The 27,780-nt window shown below is 54.5% G+C and overlaps 1 protein-coding gene across 1 annotated transcript; it reads left to right on the plus strand.

The window, feature by feature from the left end:
• The first annotated feature begins 4,946 nt into the window (after positions 1-4,946).
• Positions 4,947-27,218, plus strand: TXNDC5 (thioredoxin domain containing 5). Its single transcript, XM_072945702.1, has 10 exons — positions 4,947-5,292; positions 8,876-9,025; positions 13,167-13,272; positions 16,957-17,053; positions 19,429-19,544; positions 21,006-21,092; positions 21,706-21,849; positions 24,149-24,231; positions 25,693-25,822; positions 26,909-27,218. The coding sequence occupies exons 1-10, from the start codon at positions 5,033-5,035 to the stop codon at positions 27,029-27,031; spliced, it is 1,296 nt and encodes a 431-aa protein (XP_072801803.1). The 5' UTR covers positions 4,947-5,032; the 3' UTR covers positions 27,032-27,218.
• Positions 27,219-27,780: the final 562 nt, after the last annotated feature.

Consider the following 27,780-nt stretch of genomic DNA (forward strand, 5'->3'; position numbering starts at 1 on the left):
TTCACTCTCGGGAGGTGCAAAACCAAAGCAGTAGTTTCCCCTGGTCAGTGGAAGTCCCTCCCACGCTCACTGGGATGAGGACAGCTTTGCCCCCACACCTTTCAGGCTGCTGTGGGGGCCCGGGTACAGCTCTCAGAAGACTGCAGATTCACAAGAAGAGGGCAACGTAGCAATGCTGTTTGTTCCTGCTGGTGACACTGACCCCTGTGCCATTGCCTCCTTTGTTTGGGACGAGGCTGTGATGGTGAAGTTTCTTCCTTCAGGAAGCCATCATCTGAGGGAAAACACATGTGGCTTTCACGCATTCATTCAACAAACATGCATTCAGTGTCTGCACCAGACATCATGGCAACATCTCTTACCCCATAGAGACTAGGAGGGAGGCCTGGCACACCAAAAATTACATAAACACATAATTACTGTTCTGTTCGGGGATCTGGAAAGAAAGGACAGATATTCTGGGAATTCAGAGGCAGGGCTGAGCACAACCAGCTGGCCATGCTGAGTGGCTTTGGGGAGGGGTGTTGGTGGGTCTTGGAAGAAAGGCAGGCCTGTGATTGGCCCAGAGGAGGGGAGACCTTCTAGGCAAAGGGAGCAGCTTGAAGTGTATTTGGAAAAGAGTAAGTCATTTAGTCTTTGCAGAGCCTGGCAGAGAGAGATGGGGAGAAAGGTATGTCCCTCACCCAACACTTAAGTGTCTGCTACGTGCTGGGCAAGCGGGTTCTAGGGGGAGTATGGGGCTTTGTGGGGCTTTCTGATGGAGAAGAGGGCCAGCTAACTAAGTGAACACATACTTCAGCAACAGAATGACATGAAATTATGAAAAGGGCCACGTGGAAATGAAACTGTGCAGCGGTGGGGAGAGCGCAGTGAGCAGAGGGCGGCAGCTCCAAGGGATGCTTGGGGAAGGTCCCCGAGGAGGTGATGCGGGGGGAGAGACCTGAGGGCCCCACGAGGCCATTCCAGGGAAGAGAGGGAGCCAACCCGGGCACCGCAAGTGTGGAGGCAGGAGATGCTGGAGAGTAATGAGAACAATCCAGCGGCTAGTACAGGGCGGGGAGGGGCGGGGAGGGGCGAGGAGGGGTGCAGAGGGCTCAGGAGGTGGGTTGAGAGGGCATCTTTCCTGAAGCCCCCGAAAGTGGAGACAAAGAGTTGGGATTTTATGCGAAGAGTAAAGGAAGCCACTGAAGGGAATTCGGTGAGAGCGTTACGATTCCACACACAGCAGCTGTGGGAAGATCGGGTTGGAGGGACTCTGGAACCTAACGCTGGGTAGTGCGAGGCTGACCTCAGCTGTGTTTCAGAAATGGCAGTGACTGAGACCAACAGTAGGAAAAGGGGAGAAAGGGTGCGAGCTGGCTTTCTGCTCTGAGCCGACAGCAGGGAAGCACTGTGTTCCCAGCTGGAGCCACTGAAGGCCAGGCGGACTGCGGGATTTGGGCTCAGCCGGGAAGGCTGGCAGGTGGTGAGATGGACTAGGCAGCGGGAACTCAGAGAAAAGGCCTTGGCCGGTAACGTAAACATTGGAGTCACCCGCTTGCGGAGGGCTCTAAAGGCACCTTGTGAATCAGCGCGGCTGGGAAGTGAGTGTGCAGCAGGACAGGACGCGTGGGTAGAAGCCAGCATCTGGGGGTCGGGCTGAGGAGCCTCAGAGAAGCCGCCGCCAGAGCTGACCCCGAAGTGGATCTGGATCCCGCCAGTGCTGGCCGGACCTGAGCTGAGCTGCCGGGAAGCCAAGTACGATGAGCGAGCTGCGCGCTCCTCCGATTTCCCAACGTGGACGTCCTCGCTGACTTTGGTGTCGGGGGATGTGGGAGCCCAGGGGGGCATCGGCTGAAGAATGAACCAACAGTGACGTGTGGACAGTTACGGAAAGATTTTGCAATGAAGGAAAACTAAGGAATTGGGACAGTAGCTGGGGGGTTGTGAGCTCAAGGGGTGTTTCCTATTTTTAACTTAGGAGATCCTAAGGAGGTTTGTCTGTGGCTGGGAATGACCCAGCCGAGAGGGAGAAGTCAGTAGTTAACGCAGGAGAGAAGACAGCTGAAGGCTCAAAGCCCGGGCGGGTGAACCGGGATGGTGTCTGGGATCCCCCCGCTGCGCTAACAAACTACCATGAACCTGGGGCCAGAAAACAACACAGGTGTCTCCTCCAACGGTCTGGAGGTCAGAATCCAAATCAGTTTCATTGGACAAAAGTCAGATGGTCCTTCTGGAGGCTCTAGGGGACAATCTGTTTCTTGCTGTTTCTGGTGTCTAGAGCTGCTTCCTTGGCTCATCGTCCCCCCGCCCCCATCTTCAAAGCTGGCAGTGGAACATCTTCAAATTGCTGCCTGCTCTGGTCACATCATTACTCCTCTGGAGTCGTTTCCCTCTGCCTCTCTCCTGTGACAGGACCTACCTAGATATTCCAGAATAACCTCAAGAGCCTTCATTTAATTACACCGGCGGAGTCTCTTTTGTCCTGTAAGGTAACACTTGGAGGTTCCAGGGATCAGGACCTGGACATCGCTGGGGGCATTATTCAGCCGCCACAGAAGGCTCCAGAAGCTGTGGAGGACTGGCCTTTGCCAGGAGGGGGAGACGTCCTTCCTTCTGGGAACCAGAGGGGAAAGGGGAAAGGGATCCACGCAGCCGTGTAGATCTGGTGCCGCAAAGATGAGGGAGTTCCTGCTTGGGCTTCAGTCTTCTGGGGGAAGTATGAGGTCACGTTGACAGCTGAGCGGGCCGGTGACTGAAGGAGGGTAGAGATGCGGGAGCATTGTGCTGAGTGGGACGCCAGTCTACCCCTCAGCTGGCCAGTGTTGCTGCGAGAGTGCAGCGAGGCTTTAAGTATGAGACTCCAAGGGACCTAATCAGGAGGCTGGGGAAAACACGGCAGCCTGGTGGCTTGTGAGGAGACTGCGCAGAGTGGGGAATCGGGGGCTCAGAGGACACTGAGCGAGTGAACTGGAGGGGCAAGAGATGTTGGGCAGAGTGGGATGCCCTCGGTTCAGATTTTGGAGACGGCGCAGTTTCTGAGATAAGTTCTAGGGTTTCCCTTTGGGAGGGAGTCACTGAGGGAGTTGGGTCTTCCACCTGGATGCTGAAGATATTGGGAATGGAGGCAGGAAAGAGAAAGAGGTGGCCGGGAATACTGTGAGATGGGAACCAAAATCTTCAGTGAACAGGGTGGGAGCGACCTGGAAGAAGTTAGGTGATAGAGTGGGTGGGTGACGGGGACTGGAGGAGCCGTGGGTGCCACACTGAATGGCTTCCATGGAAAGGGCGCTAGGGGTTTGCAGGAGGAAGGAGGAGAGATGGTTTAGAGGGAGCCAGAGGAGCAAAGAAGCCCAGCTTTCCTTCCTGGCTCTAAGGGAGCGAAGATGTGGAAGATAAACAGCCACCGCTCAGCAAGCTCCTGTGTCTCCATGCCTCTGAAGGTAGGGAAAGGTGCTGATGCTCTAAGAATGTGTACTAGTCCTTGGGTGGCATTTCCTCATAGCACAGTGGAAGAGTTTGGGAGGGATGAGGTTTTGAGAAGCATTGGGATAGGAGTCTGGCAAATACAAGATTTTGGGAGAGGATCCCTGGGCTTCTAGTGGTGAATTTCATAGGGCACAAAGCACAAGGAACCACATCTCAAAGGGCCTTGAGTGACAGAATGAGGAACCTTTGCCCTGGAGTTGGGAGGTGGGGAGGGATGTTGAGCAGCAGACCATCATGGTGAAAGGCAGGCTTTGGGAAAGTTAACTTTCCAGGCTTGTGTATGGAAGTGGCCCTTAGAACACTACTGCACAGGCCAGGGTTAAGGTCTAATCAGGGTATGTATACTGAGAATGGTGGGAAGAAGTGGTAGTTGGCAAGAAACGTGGTTGATCTGAATTACAGGAGATAAGGGAAAGGAGGGTGTGAGTGGCAGGTGATTCCCCTGTTTCGAGTGTGGCTGGGAGGATAGGTTTGGAGAGGAGATTGATGGTTTGGTATTTGGCAAACCACAGCTAAAGGCTGAGTAGTGACCAAAGCCAAGGCTGGAGCGGTGTAATGACAGGTGAATCATTGGGCTCACTCCTTGCTGCCGCCAGGAGTAACTGCCCGGGGTGGGGGTGGGGTGGGGTGGGGTTCCCAGATTGGGGACAATCAAGGACAAGCAGGAGCCCTGGAAGCAACCCAGTGAGTCCCTGATTTAGCTTCAGATCCCCAGGGCGGGGCCTAACCTTCCATTACTACAGGTAATAAGGTGTGTGTGCAGGTGTGAATGGTGAGTCACCCAATGTACACCTAGGGATACCTCTCAGCACTTCCACCTGGGCAGCGTGGCCAGCGTAGAGGTGTCTTTATAACCCTGATGTGTGGCGGGAAGGGGGGGGGATTAGGGCGCTGTAGGACGGCAGCCAGTCGTTTTTTGAAGGAGGAAGCCTGCAGGATTTGTGTCTAAGAGGGTGCTTTGACCTCCTCTCCTCACCCCCAGGGTGAGGCGGGGCAGGGATAACTAGCAAGGGTTTCGCTTGGAAAGCGGGTTTCATCACACCTCTGGGTTCTGGCCCAAAATTACAGTTGAGGTCTGGCCAAGAATTTGACTCATTCAGGTGGTAGCCCCTCCCGCTTTTGCTCAATTTCCTGAATTCTGCCAGCAGCTGTTTTCTTCCTTTTGCCTGAAATCCCGGGGTCTTTGTGTAAATTGAGATTAACTGAGGCTGACGTCCCTCTCTGCGGCCTCTGGGCCCGGCCTCTCCGATCCTCCGAAACTCGGCGCTGCTCCGGGCAGAGAGGGCACTGCCTGGGTATGAGGAGGCGCAGGGGCCCTGCGGGATTCATCCACGCCGTCCTGGGAAGTGCTGGAGGCCCCGCGCGCAAGGCTCTCCCGGGCCTGGACCCATTTTTTCCTTGGGTTCCCAGCCCGGCGCTCCGGGCGCGCGGACCGGGCGGGGCGGGGCCTCTAGGGGGCGGGGCCTCTTGGAGGCGGGGCGCGGGGTGCGGGGCGGGCGGCGGCGGCGGCGGGCAACGCGGAGGGGACCTGCCGCCGCGGCGAGTGCGCGCCCAGCCCGCCGTGATGCCCGCGTGCCTCGGACGCCTCCTCTCGCCACGGCCCCGGGCCCTGGCCCCGGCCGCCCCGCTGCTGCTACTGCTGCTGCTGAGCGGCGGCGGGCGCCGGGGCGCCCGGGCACAGGAGCCGGGGGCAGCGGCCGACGGGCCCCCCGCCGCCGACGGCGGGGACGGGCAGGACCCGCACGCCAAGCACCTGTACACGGCCGACATGTTCACGCACGGCATCCAGAGCGCCGCGCACTTCGTCATGTTCTTCGCGCCCTGGTAACTGGCCGCGCCGCCCGCCTGGGGCTCCAACGGGCGCGGGTCGGGCCGGGGCCCCGCGCTGCGCACGCGGGGGGCGCAGGGCCGCGGCCTGCGGGCGCCGGGAGCGGGGCGCGCGGAGGCACGGGGTCGGAGGGGAGCGGGCCGGGCGCTCACGGTTGACGTGGCGCAAGGCGGCCGGGGCGGAGCGGGAGGGGGCGGTCCCCGAGGGCCGGACCGGAAAAGGCCGTCCCTCCCGGCTCCTGATCCCACCACTTTTCCCCCGGATACCCGCACCGAGATATGGGGAGGGGTCGTCGCCCCTCGCGGCAGCCAGGAGCCCAGAGCCCACCTGTCCCCCGTGCCCCAGCCTCAAACTTTTGCGCCTGCCGGAGGCAGCAGCCTGCGGTGCGGCCGGGACCCGGGGGCCACGTGCAGCCTGGGGTTCAGCCTGGACACCTGGACTTCGGATCCTGTTAGCTTGCCGCCGGGCAGATCCCCATCCTGAGGGTTTAACTGCAACCCAGGAACTCGCGGAGGCGTGATTCCACTCTGTGCGTTCCTGAGGTGGGAAGAGGGTGCCTGCGTTTCCCCGAGTCCTGGGGGCTCCTGCACAGCCCCGGGTAGGAGGGGAGCTGTGCTCTTGGTAACAGGAACCACTGGCCCTGGACCCAAGGCTGTCCTCTGGCACCTGCTCCCCTCTGCTCTCTTGTGGCCTCGTCATCTGCAAAGTGCGAGATGGGAAAGGTCACCACCTTGAGAAGACGGCCCCTCATAGCGTGGTTCTCAGATGGGGGCTTTAGTGTGTGCTGGGTGCCAACCTCAGAGACCCTGTCCTGGGAATTGTCCAGCAGAAGGACTTCCTGTCATTCACACTCTCAGGGCCTAGATGCCCGAGATGAAGGAGGGTCCTTGTGGGCCAAGCAGACAGCCAGTCTTAGGGCCCAAGGCTGTTTGCAGGCTGATGCAGAATTTGGCAGCTTTTCCCAGAGCGGGTGGAGGCCCCTTGAGATGTGCAGAAGGGATGCAGGAAGGAATGGAGAGAAGGTGCCCAAGAAAAGCAGCCTGTTCAGAACATGTGCTGGTGGAAGTCGGAGGAAACTTTTCCTCTTTCTTCCCATATTCCAGTTATTACTGTATTTCAGTTCATTTGGAATTAAACCAACACTTTTTGGTCTGGGCCACAGCTGTCATTTATTAATGATGTATCTAAGGGATACGTTGCGTTTCAAGTTCGCAAGAACCAACCGACTTGAAGTTTTAGACCTGCTGGTGGTGTAGAAAATCTTTTGTGGCACAAAATAACTGATATGGACAGTTCCTTTGTGAAGGAGTATTCTCAGAACAGCTCTTCCAGTTAAATACACTAGTTAATTGGAGCCAATTTCAGTGGAATAAATCTGTCCAGGGATATTTTTTTGTTTATTTTTTAAAGAGTAGCTGACATGTAGACATAGTAAGGCCATGCAGTGCCAGTGGAGTTTAATTTTGGAGTCTCTCTGATTCTCACCAGCTAGTCCTGGACTGAGTTGGGGAGAACACTGGGCACTTGGGACTTGGTACATTCCTGTTTCACTGTAAGCAGCTTATAGACTTTTAGGCAGATGCTCCCAGAAAAAGTAACTTTTAAAGTTTTTATTTGTTTGCTGCTTTTTTTGCTTGCTTCTTAATAGTCTATGATGAAATAGAGGTGTGAGAGGTTCAATGATGACATTTAAAAGTTAGACTTTAAGAGCAGAGTGGAGCTCAGGTAGAACATGCCACGGGCCACCCCTCATCTGTTTCCATTTCAGTCTCTGGGAAATGTTGGGAGCCCACACGTGATTTTGGGGGACAGGAGCCCCACGTCATGAAAACACTGGTCTGTGTACTTTTGCTCTGAACTTGGCAGATGCAGGGTTGTCCTACTGCTGTAGATTTTGTGCCAACATCAGGTCACAGCTTCTCTCTGGTCAGTTTTCGGGTCACATTGAATTTGGTGACAGTGAGGTCAAGGTTGGGGCTGCCTTCTTGAAAGGACCAGGTGGCTCTGCTCTGTTATGTGGCCACGAAGAGCCTCTGAATGCAGTGGCGGTCTCAGGGGTTTGTGCTGTGGCTCCAAGGGCCCCAAACCAAAAGTGCCGACTGCGTGGTGCCCGTGGATTCACCACTGAGACATGGCCAGGCGGATGGTGCACGCCACCCACGTGCCAGACATGGGGACGGAGTCGTGGAAAGGACAGAGCTCGTCTTCTTGGCACTTGTACCATAAATACTTACACAGGACGCAGGTCTTCCCTCACAGTTACCTTCCAGGAAAGAGGGAATCATATCTTATTTGAGTCTCTGAGAAAGCAGGGTTCCCTTCGCTGCTCGATTAAGTGCTGCTTAGGGAAGACAGGTCAGCTTGAAGCCAGCTTTCCCCGTGCCGCCTTTACATGCTTCCCGGTGAGGCGAGATTCCACGCTGATTTTACTGAGAAATTACTTTAAGAACGAACTCAGTTGTAAGTGTGGGGTGTTGTTTACAACACCTTAAAAAGCAGTACAGCAAATAAGTCATCACATCGTGAGCATCACAAGTGCACGCTTACTAGGTGACCGGAAGAACAAAACAAAGCCACGTGCGGTGATGCTGTGTGACTGCCCTCGAGGCGTGAGAGAAAGTCTGCAGTGTTGCGACTATGAAATTCAAAAATGGCACCGCGGACAGCTGACAGTTACTGAAGGTGACCAGCTATACGACTGAAAAAGTAGGCTTAGCGACGGGAAAGAGGATGGTGCTGTCAAGCAGTGTGAAGAGCAGAAGCAACAATTCTAAGTTAACTTATTACTTTAAATGCTGGTGGTTTTAAGATATTGGTGTACAGTTAAATTCTCACAATGACTATTATAAGTATACGTTTGAGCAAATCCAATGTAGAAGTTTTGGGTGGCCGCAAGCTTTTTTTTTTTTTTTTTTAAGCTTCTCCCTGGAGAGAACACAACTGATTTCCTTTCGAGATTGCCTTGCATTTGGAGGGTCTCAGTTCTGTGACAGGAGACCTGACTACAAAGGGCTGATGGCAGCAGGAAATGCTGAGCTGGTTCCATCCCCGGGGAGAGCGAGGGAACTTTCCAGAAGAGGAGGAGAGGGTGGACACTAAACAACCTGGGAGTCAGGGCGGACTTCTTGGAGGAAGTGACACCCAAACTGAACCTGCAGGGCAGATAGGAATCAGCCAGGTGGGTTTAGGGAGGATGTGTCAGGAGAGGAATGCTGATTCATGGGCCCGACCATGCCGTGGCCCTTTCGGGCACCTGGAAACGCTGCAGTGTGGCCCAGCGGTGACCATAAGGGAAGGAGGGCAGCCAGGAATAGAGGTCAGATGGGAGCTCAGCAGGGGCCAGATCGAGGGGGATCCAGTACAGCCCTTTGCCGAGCTGTGATTTCATGCTGAGAACAATGCAGAGATTCTCCAGAGGGTTTAAGCTGGGCAGCGAGGTTCTGCAGTGGCTGTGAGCTGTCCGCCTCTGCTGTCCTGTCGGATCAGAGATCCCCGCTGCCCTAGGGAGGTGGCCAAGGAGGTAGGTAGAGCATCCTCCACCTGGTCCTCAGCAGGCTTGTTACTGTCACTGTGTTACAGGTGTGGACACTGCCAACGGCTGCAGCCGACCTGGAATGACCTGGGGGACAAGTACAACAGCATGGAGGACGCCAAGGTCTATGTGGCCAAGGTCGACTGCACGGCCGACTCGGACGTGTGCTCCGCCCAGGGCGTGCGCGGGTACCCCACGTGAGTCCTCATCTTCCTCGGCTTCTTGCCAGCTGCTCTGGCCAAAGAAAGTCCAAGTTACACTTCTGGCAATTCCCTTGTAGTTCTGAGGAGCAAGGAGATGCTGATTTCTGGCTCGGAGAAAGGTCACGCTGAGTACCATGTCTGTGTTAGATGCCTTTGTATTCTTTCAGAAAAGCCTTTAATTAATCAGTTGGGTTTTCTTGTTTATAAAAGAGTGTGTCTGCGAGACAAAAATGGCATTCTCCGTGAGATCCGGTCACATCCAATGTTCACAAGTACATTTACACTATGAGCACAGAGTTTGTCCTGAATTTTGGTCTGAATTTTTGGTCACTCTGCTTCTTAAGCCTCCTTTCTAGAGTAATTCCCCGCATGACTAGCACAAGGGCTATTTCTGTTGGAAAGAAAGAACCGCAGTGTGACCAGCGACGCTACCTACTTCTTTGACAGTTAAAATAGGGTTTTGGTTTTAAGAACAGAAATTGAAACTGGCTTAATGAAGAAAAGGGGGTTACTTTGAAGGTGGTGGGGGAAGCTCTGAGACTCAGCTGTCAGCGTGGGGAGGACTTTTTTGTGTGTGTTCCTCCTTAAGGTGACTTAACTTCCCGTCCCTGCATCTCTGTTGCCTTGGCGGCGGCGGGCCCACCGCTGACGGGCCCAGCCTGCGTGGAGTGCTCATTCCAGGAAGAGTCCTGTGGCCAGAGAGGCGGGATCTCGTGGGAAGACGGCAGCCCCATTCAGACCATGTGGCAAGTGTTGGAGTGAAGAGCGTGTCTCCAGAAGAGGGAAGATGCCTTTCCAGAAGGATGTGGGAGGGATTGGGCTCTGCAGGTCCCAAAATACTTGTTCAAATTGATGAATGAAGTCAGTTCTATATAAAGCCAGGGCTTATCCTCAGATCTGAGGGCGGCATGGAAAAGTGCTATATGGCAAAGGCGGGGGCAGTCTGGGCTGGAACCTAGACAACGCGGTTTGGATCCCAGCTCCACCGTTTACGTACCATGCAGCTCTGGCCGCGTTGCATAGCCTCGGTCTGAAGTAGGATGCTGACCCCCCCCCGCCCCCCAGTAACAGCGTCGCATGAAATACTGGGTGTGCGAAGCCAGGGAACGTTAAGGTTTCCTCTGACATTTGGAAATTTGACGTTGCCATAAAGGGCTCTGGAACTCTTGGTCTTTGGTGACTGCTTGCTAACCTGAGTGTGGAATTCGAGTCTACATCAAACCAGATCCGTAGAGATAAAATTTCCTGCTGTTTGTACCGACCTGGCGGCATCACTGGCCTGTGCTTGACTGCACTGCTTTTACAGTGAGCTCTGCTTGGATGAAGAGCATCCCAAAGAAGCAGTCAGTGAGCAGCGGGACCAGTGAGGGGACAGATGTTACCGCTGAGAGCCTGTTACTTTCAAAGTGCAGGAGCAAGAGATGGTTGGCCGTGGTGTCCACTGCTAATCAGCTGGCTGCGTGTGGCCCTGTGGCTGTGTGCCCCACAGACCACGCCACAGGGAGGGTGAAGCGGGACCAGTAACAGGGCTGAGAAGGCACGTGCTAGGAGGCGTCAGAGAGGGAGTCGAGGGCTCCCCGGACCTGGTCTTGCAGCTCCGGCTGCATCAGTCACAGCACAGGTGCTATTTACAAAGTTCTAAAAACTCCATGTTGGAGCAGGTGTCCTGATTTTTAGTTAGGAGCTATGATCTCCCCAAGAAAACCATGCACTGGTTTTGTGTTGTTAAAAAGAACTAAAGTGAGCTTCCACTACACCGAACGTGATCTGGGAAGGCACTTCCGTGACCATCACAGTCCAAGAAGAGAGATTTTTTCGCAGAATGCGGGAGGCAGGGCACTGCAAAATGTGTAGTGGCCTTAGGGCGTTCACAGATTTACCCTGTGTGACCTTTTACTTCCTGTGAAACAGTATCCATCTCACGGAGATGTTTTGAGGCCCAAATCCAATGATGACGTGAATGCTGAGCACGGAGGGGGTGGGGTGGGGGTGTCAGCACGTTATCCTGTATGTCACCCCTCCCCTGGCACCTTGAACTGGAGTAAAGGTTTGGAGAGGGAGGGAGTTTGGGTTCCCAGGCCTTAGGGAAGTCCGCCTGTACTCTGGAAGTTGTCTTGAGGTCTTGCTGTTGAGCCGGTGAAGAATCCTTCTCATCTGGGAAGATGCTGGCAGGGGCAGGCTGAAGGACGCTCCCGGGGCGGTGGGTGCCACTGAAAAGCGCAGAAAGTCGCCCTCTCACAGTTCTGGAGGCCAAAAGCCCCAAATCAAGGCGTCAGCAGGGCCAGGCTCCCTCTGCAGCCTGTCGGGACGGCCTTCCTTGCCTGTTCCTGGATCCTGGGGGTCTGGATTAGGGTTAGCGGGCTGCCTTTGGTGTTCCTTGCCTCGTAGGTGCATCGGCCCGGTCCCGCTCCTTAGCAAGGCCTTCTCCTCTGTGCGTGTCTCTCTCTGTCTGAATTTCCGCCTTCTGTACAGACACCAGTCATGTTGGGTTAGGATCCATCCTAAGGACCTTATTTTAACTTGGTTGCTTCTATAAAACTCCTGTTTCTAACCAAGGTTAGTCACATTCCGTGGTAGTGTGAGTTAGGACTTCTGCAGATCTTTTTAGGGGACACCATTCAACCCATAACACCCTCTCATCTCTAGTTGTGGAACTTTTTAGCACACCGGTTTCCATCAGTGGGGATTTTCTGCCCTGCGGTCTCCCTGAAAGAGAAACAGACCGCCAGGAAGGCAAGTGCCCACGTGGCAGCTTGGGGCTGTACTCGGGGCTGGAACTCCGAGGCCAACTCCCCACGGCCCCCTTCGTCTGTCTCCAGTGAGCGCTGACGTCCGAGGCCCCAGGCACCCGGAGGCTCCTGTGAGGGCACCTGTTCTTGCCCTGGGCTCTGGGAACTGAGCAGGAATCTCAGGCGTGGGCACAGCACATGCTTCCAGAGCTGTCAGGGTGGTGGGTGTGGGTTCACAGTTGTGCGCGCGTGCTTGGGAGTGGCTTAAAACGTGACACCGTGAAAGAACAGGCACACTGGCCGAGTCGAGTCGGACTGTGGCTTTCTGTCACGGTGACAAGTGTAGAAGCTGCCACGCAGGTGGCCGTGGACCCCTCACAGGAAGCACGTTAGGGGCGGAATCTCGCCCATCCAAGGACTTCGCTTCTGGGTCAGGCCCATAAGCCCGTTTTCATCCCAGCGCCTCCTACAGGCCACGTGCTGGTTTCCTCGTCTCATGTGAAACTTCATCTTAAGACCTTTGTGGGGTTAGCTGTTCAAACCCATGGTTCTGGCTTCCACGGATCTTGACTTCCCAGGGTGATGCTGCACCTTGGGCATCTCCGAACAGAATCCACCTGCGTGCTGAGGAGTGGGGCGGTGGGAGCGGGGAGTGTTGCAGACGAGTACGCCTGCCCCAGATGCGAGGCTGGGTTTCTTTCTGTTTAGTCGGCAGCCATCCTTCCCCCTCCATCCTTGACACCTTCTATTAAGTTTTATCAAGGGCAGGTTTTCCCATCACCTGTGGAATGACTCACACAGGGTCCAAAGTGTTCATTTCTGCCTCTGGTGATGTCTCTTGCTCGCCTCAAAAGGCAGTGCTCCGTGCTCTATTGCAGACACCTTCAGAGGCGAATGTGCATGGGAAAAACAAAGGGCAAAAGTGAATGGAGCATAGTAGCCAGTGTCAAGGTTGTTCTTATGAGAGTTGGAAACTTGAACTCTGACAACACATGGATATTTGTGCTTTGCAAGAGTTGAATGGCCCATAAGGTAGCCTGGAGATACATTTACTGCAGTTAACAGTTCTGTTTTGTTTTTTTTTTTAATGCAGAGCCTAAAAACTACTGAAGCCGGGGGAGGGTAGCAGACCCGGGCCCGGAGAAGCCGGGGAAGCCTGGGCGTGAACTCACGGTCTCAGGGCCGGGCGTCTGTTTCTCTTGAATAACATAAGAAACTTAGAAGTTTAGGATTAGGTGAACGTGTTATCTCCTAGAACATTTCTTTCCTTTCTTTCCGAGGTTTTGTCAGAGAGTGGCAGGGACGTGCTGGCTGCCGCCCACCCGACATCTTTGTTTCTGTCAACCTTTGCCTCTGGTCTGAAGTGCTTTAAAATCCGCCCTGTCTAATCCTTTGTTCCTCTTCAGCTTGAAGTTTTTCAAGCCTGGCCAAGAAGCTGTGAAGTACCAGGGTCCCCGGGACTTCCAGACACTGGAAAACTGGATGCTGCAGACCCTGAACGAGGAGCCCCCCGTGAGTACACAGAAGCCCCCTCCTCTCTTCCTGCCCGTGTGTTTGGGGTAAGAGCAGAGGCCCCTTCAGGTGAGAAAGGAAGACTTCTGTCTTAAAGCCACTTTTTTCCTCTTTTGGAATTCGGATAGTGTAAGCAGAGATTCACTTTTCTTCTCAGTTTAAATTGTGGTTAAAAAACACACACTGTAAAATTTACCCTCGTATCTTTAAGTGTACAATTCAGTGGTATTACGTACATTCATAATGTTGTGCGACCATCCCCACCATCCAGCCATAGAAGTTTTCTTCCTTCCCAAACCAAAACCGTGTCCCCATTAAACCCAAACACCCCAGCCCCGTCCCCAGCGCCTGGCCACCCCCGCTTGATTTTCTGTCTCTATTTGACACTCTAAGTACTTTACGTAAGTGAGAAAAGATTAACTTTTACAACCTTTTTTATTATGGAAATGTTCAAACATGCCCAGAGGCAGAGAGAAGGGTCTGAAGAGTGGTGAGTGGGTGGGGTACAGGGAGGGTGGTCCCCGGTGCCTGTCCCTCAGCTTCAGCAGAGATGTCCGAGGTGTTTTCTCATTTTGTCTTCCGTGCCTCCCCCTTGTTTGGCTGCGGAGTCCGTCCCCAGGGAGTGTCCTTTGTAAATATTTCAGAGTGCATCTCACTGATAAGCACTTACTACTTTTTAACGTAACCTCTAAGCCTCCTCACGTGTAATACAATTCACACGAACTCCTCAGCACCAGGGATGGACTCGTGGCCACCTGGGGTCAGGGCCAGGCCTCCCCAAGCGTCCAGGCCAGGCCGGCACGGCCCTTCCTCCCCGAGGACCTCGGCCTCCACCTGCCGCTCATCCTCGCTCCCACCAGCTGCGCCCCTAGTGCAGACCTTTGCTTTTCTTCTCCTCCCTCAGTGCCTGCGGCCCAGGCTGGCTTTGCTGATGGTGTCATTCAGTGCCCTTGATACTCTGGGTGTCCCTCCCTTCTCTAAGGATGATACAGAAAGTACTTTTTAAAGACGTGGCTATGTGTAGAGTGTTACTAAGGAAAGTTGATAACCGTCCCCTTCCCCAGGGGACGCCGGGAGCCTTGACTTTGTTAGAAATCACCACGATCGTGGGCCCATCATGCTTGGCACGTGCGGATTCGCGCTGAGCTCAGGCCTGCAGAGGCCGAGCTGAGCTTAGCAGGGAAGATGCCCAGTGTTCTGTGCTGTACAGTCCCAGTGAAATCCTAAGAGCGTCTGAAGTCTTTCGCTGTGATTTCAGTGGCATCACTTGACCAAGGCGGCCGCGTTGTAGCAGGTGGGCGCTCGGTGGCGTGACGGCTGTCTGCTCGTGGGCAGTTCCAGGGCTCTTTTCTGCAGCTGCTTGGTGTCATTTCCCAGGGTGTCTGTCTGGCCTTCCCCTCTCCCCTGGATTCTGTGCCGAGGGCCCAGCTAATCGGAAGCCCGGCGGCTGCCGCGGTGCTGCTCGGCCTCACGCTTTTGAAAACCTGGAACTGCTCAGTGAAGAATGTTGGTGAGCGGAACTGAATGTGTTGACCAGAGACTTACCTAATTTTGGGTCACAGGGGAAACCACAAACCTCGCAGAGGGAGCATTTGCATCTTTGTCACAGCAAGAAGGCTGGACAAGCAGGTGTCACTTTCATGTAAACTTCAGGTTGTTTCCTTTGTGAAAATGTTCTCTGAGGGGAGGAAGCCAGTTTTAAAGGGTAATTAATAGTCTCCAAAAAGACATTGAAAGTAAACTTTTCATCAAAAAAGCCAGTCTTCCATGGTGGCTTTACCCAGGGAACCATCAACCAGTGTCAGGACGGCAGTGAGACTTCATCTCAGGAGCCAGACAGCCCTTTGGGGCGTGGCAGCTGGAAGTACAGGCTGGGGACAGTGAGGCCAGGCTGAGACTCCGGGGAGGGCATGGCCACTTGGAACCTCCCCATCGCCAGCCTAGGACCACAGCGGCCCAGCCGCCATGTCCCCAGGTCTCCCATGATTGCCAGAAACAGTGTGCCTTATTACAGAAAAATTCAGATACTCAGACTTCATCCTGCAAACCTCTGAACTTTGCTTTTTATATCGTAAGCGAAAGCGTTCTAAAAACTTCCTCTGTATTTGTACCTAAGTGACTTAACATACACGTTTGCGTATGTAAACAGGGTGAGTTTAGATTTCCCCCTCCCAGCGTCGTGGCAGTGGTATAAAGTCCAGGAAGAGAAAACCTGCCATCTCTTACGTTCTACTCCGTGTTATTTCCGTGTTTCCTTCTGCATTTTTTTCTTGAGTAGTTACAGTCGTACAAACGTGGTCCATTTCCTTAACGGCCTTTATACAGCTGTGTCACTTTCGTGCTGATGCTTTATCCTGTGGACTTGCCATGACCGGCCTCTTCTCTGTCCGTGGGTATTTAGGGTATTTGTGACTTTTCTGTCATCGGAAATGCTCTCAGGAACGTTTTTAGCTTTGCGAAGGGGAGTTTTTCTACTTCTGAGTGGTGTTTTTAGACTGTGTTCCCAAACATAAAGTTGCAAAGCAAACAAACAAAAAGCAAGACCATTTTTATGGCTGGTGGTGAGTGTTCCAGATTGCTTCCTTAAGCCTCTGTCGCTCACATGGTCGCCAGCAGGGTGAGAGGGTCCCCATTCTGTGATACTCTGGCCGCCTGTCCCTGTCACAGGGCACGGGCAGTGGCTCCCCAGGTACCTTTTAAGACCGCCGGCCCTTTGACCATCTCCTGGAGTGGCACGCAGTGTGGGCTTTGCACGCAGTGCGGGGTATCACTTTGCTGGGACTCACCGACTGCCCACCCAGCCCTCACTCACTCAGGCATCGTTTTGTGCGGGGCCTTAGCACTTGGAAGGCTTAGTCAGGCCGGCAGCAGGAAGGAAAAGCTCCTGGTGCCTCAGGATTATAACTCTGAGTGGTCAGCCCTGAGTGCTTTTAATGACTTAGCCAGGACGTCCTCTTTCATAGGAGCGTGAACTGCTCGATAAAAACCCAGCCACGTACAGCCGCGTGCTGTAGGTTCAGTGATCTTTTCTTCACTTCTGCTTGCTCTGGTTGGAGGGCACAGCCGTGTTGGCCTTAAAAAGTGAGACACTTTGATTGGTGTGGTGTGGTGGTGGCTAGTTACCACCTGGTGTCTGCTCTGGCAGGCGTGCCTTTTAAAAAGCCACTTCCTGTCCCTTCACTGCGTGTGCCTGTCCCAGACTCAGCGACAGGGGTGGCCAGGCCTCCTGCTCTCTGCTGTTCCCATTGTCTGTTTTGCCCACTCCCCCCCCCCCCCGTGTCTTTCGCTGCTCCTTCCTTCTGTATCTGATGTGAGGTCTCAGGTCACGTTCCAAGGAACAGCCTTGGGGGTGGGCATCCCCCAGGGTGTTTGCTCTGTTTGGTTGGGTTTGGGGGCAGCAAAGGACAGGCTAGCGCAGGGACAGCCATCGCCCAGCTGCCCTGGAGTGTTGGTCTGAAAGCATCTACCGAGGGCGAGGCCGGCGAGGGGCTGCCTCCCCCCAGGCCCCCCCCCCAAAGTCGCCTCCTGCCCGGAGCCCCCCTCCGCCCAGCAGCGCCCCCCAGCGGCTGCAGGCGGCCAGGTGAGGGAGGAGAGCCGCAGACGGGGGCAGACAGCAGCCCTGATGGGCTCCCCTGGGCCTTCACGGCTGGACTCAGCGACCCTTGTTCTGTTCCTCCTCACCAGACGCCGGAGCCGGAGGTGGCACCGCCCGTGGTCCCCGAGCCCAAGCAGGGCCTGTACGAGCTCTCGGCCGGCAGCTTCGCGCAGCACGTGGCGCAAGGTAGGTGGCGTGTCTCGGGGGCGTTCAGGGCGGTGCCGCATCTCGGCACCGCCGTCCTTTCCTTCTCCTGGGTCGGCTGGGAGCCCCTTCTCGCCTCCTGAGGGCTCACAGGTAGCAGCGTCGGTGCTGCTTGTAAAGGGTTAACTCGCGAAGCCCCGGTCATGTCAGAGCGTGATGCTCATCCTCTGGGAAATCCTCTCTCCTTTGACCTCAGTCCTGATGGAAACGCCAGCTTTAACCATAAGCGAAGGCCCTGGGAGTGGACGACTCCCCCAGCGTGAGTGGTACATGTAACTTGTACCCTGGCTGGCCAGCGCATCCTTGGATAAGAAAGTGTTTATTCATGTCAGTGTTAATTAACCACGTGCTCACTGACCTGAGGCAGAAACGGAGGTCTCTCTTACCCATTTCAACCAGAATTTAGTGGGACCCTGATAGCCCGTGCATCAGAATAGGTGTTCCTTACACATAAAATATTTCTTGATACTGCATCTCGTTATTTGGAAATAGTCTTCTCAATATCAAAATGATCTGTGTACAATTTCTAATGTTAATAATATATAAGTCCTTTCCGCACACGCTGAGAAGCGTTGACTCAGCAGTGAATGTGAACTCAGCTTCCTTGCTGACCTCCATTCTCAAATGCTGCCATGGAGAGAAATCCTCCCCTAAGACGGGGTCGGAAATGCGATTAAAAAGGCTTAAAATGGTATCTGGCCTTGTAACTTCATGCCTGCTGGGAGCTGAAACCCACCCCACTCAAGGTCTAAAATCATTTGATGTGACGCCTTCAACTGTTTTCTGTTTTTAATTAAAGGCTGTTATTTAATTGGTACCGATGTGCTGGCAGTGGACCTGCAGGGTTTCTACCCAACAGGGATCCACTTTAACCTGAGATGGGCCTGGGCTCCCTGCAGGATGCACTGCCAGAACCACCCACTGTGGACCGTTTCCTGGAAGCCCCGCCCAGTCCCTCCCTAAGCAAGTCACCAGAGGGGCCTGCTGCACCAGGGTCTCTCCCCTGCCCCACGGCTCCCCCTCGGGACTCCCGGAGGCCTGGACCTCCCGTCTCCAGCTCACAGCACACAGTAGCGACATACCTGTCTGGAGAGATCCTTTCAGCCTTGCCAATCAGCTGCTAATATTTCGAAGTGAATTTTTCACCATTTTTCTCAAATGTGCCATTGCCGCGGTGACAGGATGCCGCCATGAACGCTGCCACGGCCAAGTCTGACTCTGAGCCTCAGTCCCGAGTCAGCATCCGTGGGTTAGTCCTCTCCCCGGCCACAGCCTGCCTGCGGTCTGATCTCAGCCTGACACCTCTTTGGCCCCAGGCTGGTCCAGGTGGAACAGCCTAGACAAGTCTCCAGCGTCTAAATCACCGTGTCATGAGGTGTGGGATTTTCCTAGCCAAGGGAGTGACACTCAGGTTTTGAAACCTTCTGTTTTATTGTGAAATAAAACACAGGTACAGAAAACAAACGTAGGGGGTAGTGCGTTGTTATGAAGCGCTCACCCTGTAACCACTGTCCAGCCCAAGAAATTGAACTGCCAGCTCCCCGTGCCTGTCCCAGGCCCAGCCCAGGTCCAGCCCTGCCCCCACGGCCCCCCGGGGGGCTGCCCTGACTTTAGGGAAACCACCCCTGGCCTTCCTTTATGGTTTCCTCACCCAGGTGTGTTTTTCAGCACAGTAGTTTAGTTTGGTCTTTTTTTTTTTTTTAATGTATCTCTTTTAAGTCTCTCTTAACCCACGTCTCCCAGCGTCCTTTTCTTCCTTGCCCTCTGTCCGCTGAGCACATAGACTGTCCGACCTGGACAGTTCCCCACAGCGGGGACCTGGCCGACTGCATTCCCACGGGGTGGCGTAGTGTCCCTGCCCACGGCTCCCTTGGTGGGTCTGGCAACATTATCACTTTCTGTTTGATGTCTGTGGGAGGTACTTCCTGGCTGGAAAGTCTCTCTGTGATGTCAGCAGCCACCTCACTCATTCACTGGGGACGCCAAATGCTGCTGTTGTAATTCTAGCCCCTCTGCGTCATCTTTTTAGCAAGAGACACCTGCCCTCATTTACCACTGGGTTATTTGGGGGTGCAGCTCACACAGGAAAGACAGGCCAGGTGCCTGGTTCTTTCCCTTTTTTTGCCATTTTCCCAAATAATGAGTTGGCCCCCTATTGTTCTTCAAAGACGGCAAGTAAGTTTTTGTTCTAAGGGTCCTTGTGATAGTTGATGGGGAGTCACTTTTTCCCAGTGCAAGGGCTCGCCCTGAACTGAGCTGTGCGGGAGGACAAAGATGAGGTGCTTCCCACCGACCTCTAGCTGGTGGGTGGAAATCACACTCCTCCCCTCTCCCCTCCGCCTCTCTCCCCACCGAAGGAGACCACTTCATCAAGTTCTTCGCCCCGTGGTGTGGTCACTGCAAAGCTCTGGCTCCGACCTGGGAGCAGCTGGCTCTGGGCCTCGAACATTCCGAAACTGTCAAGATTGGCAAGGTAAGCGAAAGCCCTTATTAAACTGGAAACAGGCCGCCTTTGGCTGCATTAATTAGCAGAGTGGCCCATTATTCATTCTGTGCGCGGAGTCGCAAACCTGAGTTATTAATTCCATCTAGTGTGCCACCTGATAATTCATGTCACCTTCCCAGATGGTGGCCTGGCTCTTCCATGGCCTAGAGATAAATCACGGCTTTGGCTCCTTTGTGGGTTAGGAAGCTGTGGCCAGTCCTGAGCTGGCAGCCCCAGAGCCCTTTCTGCAAAGATTCGGGGCCAAGCCTTGGAGAACGTTCCCTGGGCGTACTTGGAGACCGTCCACGTTGGACTGCACCCAAGAGCTCTTTCCTCAAGGACCCCGGGCTCCGTGCTCACACAGGTGTGCGGGAGACCCTCGCGGGTGGCCCGGCTTGCCCAGCTGCCTGGAATTCCTTCCAGTGTTTCCTGCTTTACCTCGGGCGGCCGGAGTGAGGCCTCACAGCGGATTTCCTGGAAACACCCCGCGCAGCTCTGGGCCTTCGAGCGCTTGGAATCTCATCCACCCTCTGGCACCCACTGGACACCCCTGCCTGGATTCCTTTCATAAAAATCTCATTTTCTGCTTTGCCGGGGGACTGATTTCAGTAGAGAAATGATGCTATATATCCAGGAACTATAGTTATTAATAAGATGGCCCACCCAGCACAGTGAGAGGGTCCAGAGCAGACACCTGGGACTCGGGCAGGCCTGGCTGGCCCCCTTTGAGCAGCTCTCCCCACCTCGGTCTCCCCCACGGCAAAACCGCGAGGAGATCTAACGGCGTGAGGGGGGCTGGCGGGGACGGAAGTGAAACGCTGGGCGCAGTGCCTGGCGAGGAGCAGGTGCCTGGTGGGCTGTAATCGTCGTCGAAGCAGCTCCCACTATTGCTTGTTAAATGCTTAACTTCATAATCTTTTCAGTTTTATCTTTATTATGTGTGCACGAAATACGTATGTGTGCACGCGCGCGCACACGCACGCACACACACACACACGCACACACACACACTCTCTCTCTCTCTCTCTCTTTAAAATTGACTCCTTGCTCCTCTAGGGTTTTAAAACTCTGTAAGTTTGAACCTGAGAACACATTTCTCAGCTGGCTTTGTGACTGGTGTGGCTCTCCGTCCCAGATGGCCAGGCATCCCCCTCACCAGATGTCCAGCTCCTCACCCGCGCAGGGTAAAATACTGCTCCCTGAACACTGGCGTTTTCACGTGAGCAGAGTGCACCCTGGAGTGCACACCGTCGCCTTGCACCGCAGCTTGGGTGTGCTGGGGGGCAGCTTTTAGGATGTTCTCTCCAAAAGCCGCAGCTTGCTGGCGGAGATGCTGCCGACGCGGACTGTTAGAAATCCTAGTCCCGTAGCAGAGCACCGAGTGTGCCACGGTCCATTCGTCAGGCAGGCGCGCGAGACACTGACCGGGCACGCGGTCTTTGCCTTCAGGTTGACTGCACGCAGCACTACGAGCTCTGCTCCGGAAACCAGGTCCGAGGTTACCCTACTCTCCTCTGGTTCCGCGATGGCAAAAAGGTACGTCTGCAGGGCTCCGTGTTGATACAGAAGAAGTCTGTCTTCGCCACGGTGGGCTGAGCGGTCAAGTGACTTAACAGGGGTGGCGCATTCCCAGTATGTGCTGTCTGGGCGCTGGTTTAAAGGAACACACACCCTGGAACAAGAATGTCTTTCCCTTAATTGGTAAGATTCAGATAGTTGAGAAAAACCCAAAAACCTGTTACACTCTCCTGAAGCATTTCGGAACTCCTCTGAAACTTCTCTAGAATAACCCGAATCGACGGTCCTAGGGGAACTGCTCTGATCACGACCTTGGAGAGGGATTAACGCTCGCTTTTGTTGAGACGCTGACTCCCTGACTCCTCCCCAGCCGACGGTCAGCTTCTCAGGACACTCAGACTCCTGTGAGCCTTGGCTGCACCGAAGGCAGGCCCTATACGGTTCTCTCACCAGAACCAAAACTCGGCTGCTCGTCTGTACTTTGCATCGACATTTGAGCAGCAGCCCCTGCAGAGCTGGCGCGCCCTGCGAGGACATCTCTGGTGGGGGGGGGTCTTGCGTGGGCGTCGGCGGGCGAGGTGACCCAGCCCTGAGGAGTGCTGGCCCGGCGGCCTGCCCGTGTCTCCCACAGATCGATCAGTACAAGGGCAAGCGGGATTTGGAGTCGCTGAGGGAGTACGTGGACTCGCAGCTGCAGGGCACCGAGGAGGGCGCCCCGGAGACCACCCGGCCCTCAGAGGCCCCCGTGCTGGCGGCCGAGCCCGCGGCGGACAAGGTGGGTGCCGGCCTCGGTCAGCGAGGCCAGAGCGGGCCGCCGAGGGCGGCGTGGGGACGGTGCGTGGAATTCGGGCGGTTGGCGGCGGTGGACTTCCCAACAGAAACGTCTTCAGCTCCTTGTACATAAGCTCCTAGGGGCACATGTAAACAGCCTCCCTCTGAGAGACTGGAGTAGATGGGAGACAGGGCCCTGGAAGTATTAGGTGGCAGCACTTCTGGAAGGTTCCTCCCTCTGGCTGCCATCACTAGACAGGCATTTGCTGTGAGAGCTCGGCTGCTACCTCTCGGGTCCGCTTTGTTCATTTCCATGACTGGCCGCAGTCAAGGCGGTAAGGCCCTTAGAAAGACCTACGGCAGGAAGGATGTGCGCCTCGGAATTTCAAAGGGGTGTTTGATTTGTTCAGGCCGCCCCGGCATCTTTGCAGATGGTCAGGGTTTCCGTTCGTTTGTTCGGCATTTATCAAGCCTTGGTGTTTCCAGCACGGTCCTAGGCCACCAGGAAGCAAAACCCGGAGCGGTTTGTGAAGAGGGGTGGGTCCGGAGGGGGAGGCAGACGAGACACACACGTGCAGGTGTTGCAGGGGCTGGAACACAAGTGAGGGGCGAGAGGCGAGAAGTGTCACCGCACGGCTGAAGGATGACGTGTGTGCTGGAGAGCCTGGCGGGGAGGGATGGAGTTCCGGCACATCCGGCGGCCCGGGCATCAAGCACGAGACTCGGGGTAGAGCGTGAGGAAGGGGATGAGCCCTGTTTTCAAGCCAATTTTGGCGAGGCTCTGGGGGGCATGCAGTTGGCAAGAGTTAAGTGTATGAGTCTGGAGCTAAGGCAGGCTGTCCACGCTAGGTGGGTGGGGTCACGTGTCCGCAGCTTTAGGTACAAGCTGATGCCGAAGCCAGGGGTGAAAATGAGGTGATTCGGGGGGAGTCAAATAGTGCTTTCCCAGGAAACCGATGCTCGGGTTTCCCAGCCACGACCCAGAGGCCTCTGTGTCAGTTTCTTCCCAAAGCAAAATCCTCCCGTTGCTGCCTCGGTTCACATGGTTGCACTCCAGAGTCAGGTTCTCCCCCGGTCTCTGGTTCCGAGGGAGGCAGCCTCCCCGGTCACTCTCCGGCCCTCAGCATCTCCATGAGAGATCGTGACTCACTGGAGCCACGAGGCTCTGAGGCCTAGCTGTTTTGAATTGTAAAAACCCACAGCCTTCAGTGGGACCCGCGTAGGTCGAAGGCTGCTTGCGTGTTAGTCAAAGTTTCGGTTTAAGAAATAAACAAATGGTTTTGTAGTTGTCACGACCACATGTGTCGGGAGAGCGTGTGTCACAGTGGTCGTAAAGGTCACCCCAGATGAGTATCATCATATACTGGGGATGTTTCCATCAAACACAGAATGGTTTCTACTTATAATAACATTTTCCACCGGGAAGCGGGTCTTTCGGTGAGTGTGGCACCATGTTTCTGGTCATAAGGAAGGATGGTGGTGGTCTCTGACGGCCCCATGGCCCGATTCGCCTCCCAGTCACTGACACACGTTACTTGAGGCCGGACTTGAGTGGGGCATGAGCCACGTGGTAAATCATCCGTGCTCTTCCTCTCACGAGAGGATTGCAGGGCCATTTTTGGAGAAACACAGGGATTTAATTCTGCAGTGAACCATCAGGATAGAATTGCATAAGAGCGGACTGCCCTGTGGCATCTTTGCCCTAAATTTCCAACTAGTTTAAAAGAGCAGTTTTCACGTTGACTTTGAATTTAAAAATGGAAAGAAGCCTGTTACATGTAAAGCACATGCCACTGCCTGTGCTCTTGAAACTCAGGGCCTTCTGTTACTCAGAGAAGATCATTTTTACGGCTCCACGCTGTGCGAGTGGCAAGGGCAGTGAGCAGCGGTATCTGTGCAGACTTGAGGGAGGCCAGTCAGTGGGTGTCTGGACTCTGGTCAGTTCAAGGCTCCCAGCCCAGGGGGTGCATGCAGCCTGGGGCCCAGCCCACCCAGAGGTGCCCCGGGGACAGAAGCCGCACCTGAACCCACCTGGGCTGGCCGGTGGTGGGACACTGGCTGTACCCCGCCAGCTCCTCGCAGCATCTCCTGGGCTCAGGACCGCAGAACCTGTGAGGAGTTGCTGCCCGGCCCTTTTGTGGAGCTTTTGAGAAAAGCAAGCTGTGTAGGTATGTTTGCGTGGCCTTGGGGCATGCGTAACAGCATTTTAGAAGATGACAGATTTGTATTTCTGCAGTCCCAAACCATGACCCCGCTCTACTCTAAATGGTGTATTTGAATTGTGGCTTTTCCTTCCCTTGTAGGGCACTGTGTTGGCATTGACAGAAAATAACTTTGATGACACCATTGCAGAAGGCATAACTTTCATCAAGTTTTATGCTCCCTGGTAAGTGCTGAATGAGACACTCCTTTGTCCTAGGGCACTTAAGTCACATCCCATTTTTCGGCTCTTAAGCCAACCCTCCAGACTCAACGCTGGGCCAGTACTACATCTGCATGTTTATTTACATGTGGTTGTGTTATTGGGACAAGCATGTTACCCTCATGCTCCTCTGTTCGGATCTGTTAAAGTTTGGTGGTTTTCATAAACAGTTATGGAGAATGAGGTGAACTTAAGGTTCAACCTGCTCTGGGGAAAACATAAAATGGAGGAGAGTTGTCCTGGCCATATAAAACTTAAGTTTTGTGGTATCTGGGTACTTTTCTAAATAGTTTGCTTTTTTGGTTACGTGCACCATGAACATGACGATGCAGCTTTGCCCCCGGTCTCTCTGGATGGTAGAGAAGAATCTGGTAGAGCTTTGCATTAGAGCCACGCAGGATGTCAGCTACCTGACCTTCCTGCCCCATGGCCCTCGGGGACCGGAGCGGGGACCGGAGCAGAGACCGGCTGCACAGAGCGCGAGGCAGGGCGACCCGAAGTGCTGGGAGGGCGATGGGTTCCCAGAGGTACTGTGAACAACTACACCTGCTGGGTGCTTCACATCCTCTGAACTCAGTTTCCTCAGCTGTAAAATGGGAACACCCTTTTGTGTTCACAAATGAAACAGCCCATTTGGAAAAACAGTGTCAGAGTGTTAGGTCCTGTTTCTAAACAAAAACATTTTTGCTCTTCTGTTTGTTTCACTCCACGTGTTCATGAAAAATAGCAGTGAATGAGCTGAGCATGTGACTTGGGTGAGTTGCAGTTTTTAGAGCAGAAACACTAGTAAGTGATGCCTTTAAAACTGCTGTGTATTTTCTGTTTTTTTTTTTTTTCCCAAACCTAAAGCTCTGTAGAGCAAGTATGAGGACAGAGGAGCCCCTGTCACTGAAGGCAAGCAGTTCATAGAGCGGGAGACGGGCTGAAGGAGGGTTTGACAAAATCGAGCCATGGCCTCAGTGCTCACACCAAGGCACCGAAGCTTCAGGGGAGCTTTGAAGTTGTTTTGAACATTTGAGACCATAAGAAATCTAATCTAAAATGTTGTTGGCAATCGGAGGGCTTTTTTTTAAACTGTTTGGCGTCTCTTTTGTCTCCTGGCTCCTCTCCTGCCCGTGGTGCCTCCATAAACCAGTCAGCCCAGTTTACCATATCATGGTAATGCTTTCAAAATCTAAACTTGTTTTCACAACAGCTTGTCTCCATCAGGTTATCCGAAAACCTACTTTGGAAGGAGTTAGAACTCCCTGCTGGGGATCGGGGAGGAAGCACTGCGCACCTGCTGGGAGAACCTGGCGGTTTGTAAACTTCTAGGCAGTGCTGATTGCTGACCGCCTCCTACAGGAGAGACCAGGCTTGGCAGCGCAGCGTAGGTGAGCGAGCCCGCCCCTGACCTCACCACGGCTGTGGCTCTTCTGTCCCTAGGTGTGGTCACTGCAAGAACCTGGCCCCCACTTGGGAAGAACTCTCTAGAAAGGAATTCCCTGGCTTGGCGGAGGTCAGGATCGCCAAAGTGGACTGCACCGCGGAGCGCAGCATCTGCAGCAAGTACTCGGTGGGTCCAGGTGGATGGAGGCGCTCGGGGGAGGCTGCGAGTCGGGGGCAGTTCCCAAGAGGAACTGTCATTTGGTGTCATGGACTCAACCAGATAACTCACTGCCCGTACCCTCTCGACAAAGCATTTTTGGTGTCCCTTTGAGGTCCCTCTCCGCCACATTTTGAAAAGCAAAAGAGCTGCTCCCCCAAAGGAAAGCCTTTCTTTGTCTTCTGTGAGTTTGCACGACTCGGGTGGGGTGGGGGTCAGTCCTTGCCATCCAGGCGTCAGGCTGGGCAGGAGCTGGGACTCGGAGCTTGGGAAGCAGCACCCCTCTGCAGCCATTCTCACCGGCTAAACCACCAGCTGGCTTGTCGCCTTCATCGTAAGCACCTGCGTGGCTTCTGAAGCGCGGTGCTGAGTGCGGGGCATTTGGACACACGCTTCCTGAGAGGGCCTTACGGCCAGGCCGGGGTCGGTTACTCACCCGTCGCCTTCTTTCCAAGCTGTTCGCGCTGTCTGATAGCCTAAGAGATTTGCAGTTTATATTTTTCCTTTCGTGTTGTTTTCCTGAAACACTTCTGAGGCTGCTGGGGTTGATCGGAATAGACGAGCACAGAGGCTCATCTACTTATACAGGATGCCAGGCATGGGGGGGGGGCTTTAAAATATTTTGGAAAGAGGTGAGTTACAGCTGACAAACGAGTATCCTTGGGGATCTCGGGGCCGCTCCCTGCGCTCCGCAGAGCACCTGGGCGTCGCCTGGGAGCTGGCCGGAGATGTGGAGTCTCAGGCCCCGCCGGCATCTGCCCCGGCTCCCCCGGCACCGCGTGTGCATGAAAGGCTGGGAGGCTCCGCTTTGGGCTGAAATCGCCCCTTTACGCTAATCTCGAAAGTAGTTTGGGCTTGGAAAGTGGAGAAGAGCCCCAGGGCTCCGCCTGCTGAGCTCCCGGGTGCTTTCTGGAGGGTCTCCACATTTTAAAATCTTAGCCATAGCCTTTCATGGCCACCAACCACTCTAGGGTCTGTTCTGATTTTATCTAAGAAGCACCGTGTGTGTGATTCGGACCACTGGTTTGCAAGCTTTTTTTTTTTTTTTTCCCAAAGGTACGAGGCTATCCCACACTGTTGCTTTTCCGCGGAGGGAAAAAAGTCAGCGAGCACAGTGGGGGTAGAGACCTGGAATCCTTGCACCATTTTGTTCTGCACCAAGCGAAGGACGAACTGTGAGCCCGGCTGGAAGCCGCCTCCCCGCCCGGCCCCGGGCCCCGGCGTGCGGGAGCCCAGCCTCGCAGACCTGCCCACGTTCAAGCGGCGGTGACTCAGAGCTCTTCCCCGCGTGCGTGTGTTTTTCAGCCAACAGACGCTGCAGGGCCTTTCTTAAGTTTCTCTAAGTAAACGTAAGTCATGATCCCTTCGCAGACTAAATATTTTCAGTGGTGACCTGTCATCCCTTGACCCTTCCCTTGGTGAACTCTCAGTGGTTTCCTTTGAGACTAAATAGAGTCGAGGAAAATCGACTGTTTTTGGCTCCAGAGTGATTTGCTGGCAGCATCATTCAGAGCGTAGTTTTTGAATTCTGGAAAGGTGGCCTTGGGGCAGCACTGATGTCGCTCTGATCCGAAGGCCAGTCGACTGGTCAGTCACGAGGTTGGTCTGCAGCTTGGAGCAGAGGTGAAAAACCAGCCCCACCCCTGGGAGCGCCGCCTTCCCAGCCCCACATGGGTTTTGTTTCTGTGGCTACTTCTCTTACGGGGAAAGCTATCTCATGGAGAGAGGTTCGCCGTCGGGAAAGCAGTGGTCCTCTGGCCACGTGCCCAAGTAAGACCATGCCGATGCCACGGTCCCAGGCGTGTGTGGATACTTGACCACTCACTCCTGCTCAAGGGATACTGCTGTCTCTCAGGAATGAAAGGCTTCGTTAGTTAACATGAAGCCAGTCCATGCGAACTTTCAGATTTGATGTCTTCCCCTGGAAG

The sequence above is a fragment of the Vicugna pacos genome, chromosome 20 (assembly GCF_048564905.1).
Source record: "Vicugna pacos chromosome 20, VicPac4, whole genome shotgun sequence".
In the NCBI taxonomy this organism is placed as follows: domain Eukaryota; kingdom Metazoa; phylum Chordata; class Mammalia; order Artiodactyla; family Camelidae; genus Vicugna; species Vicugna pacos.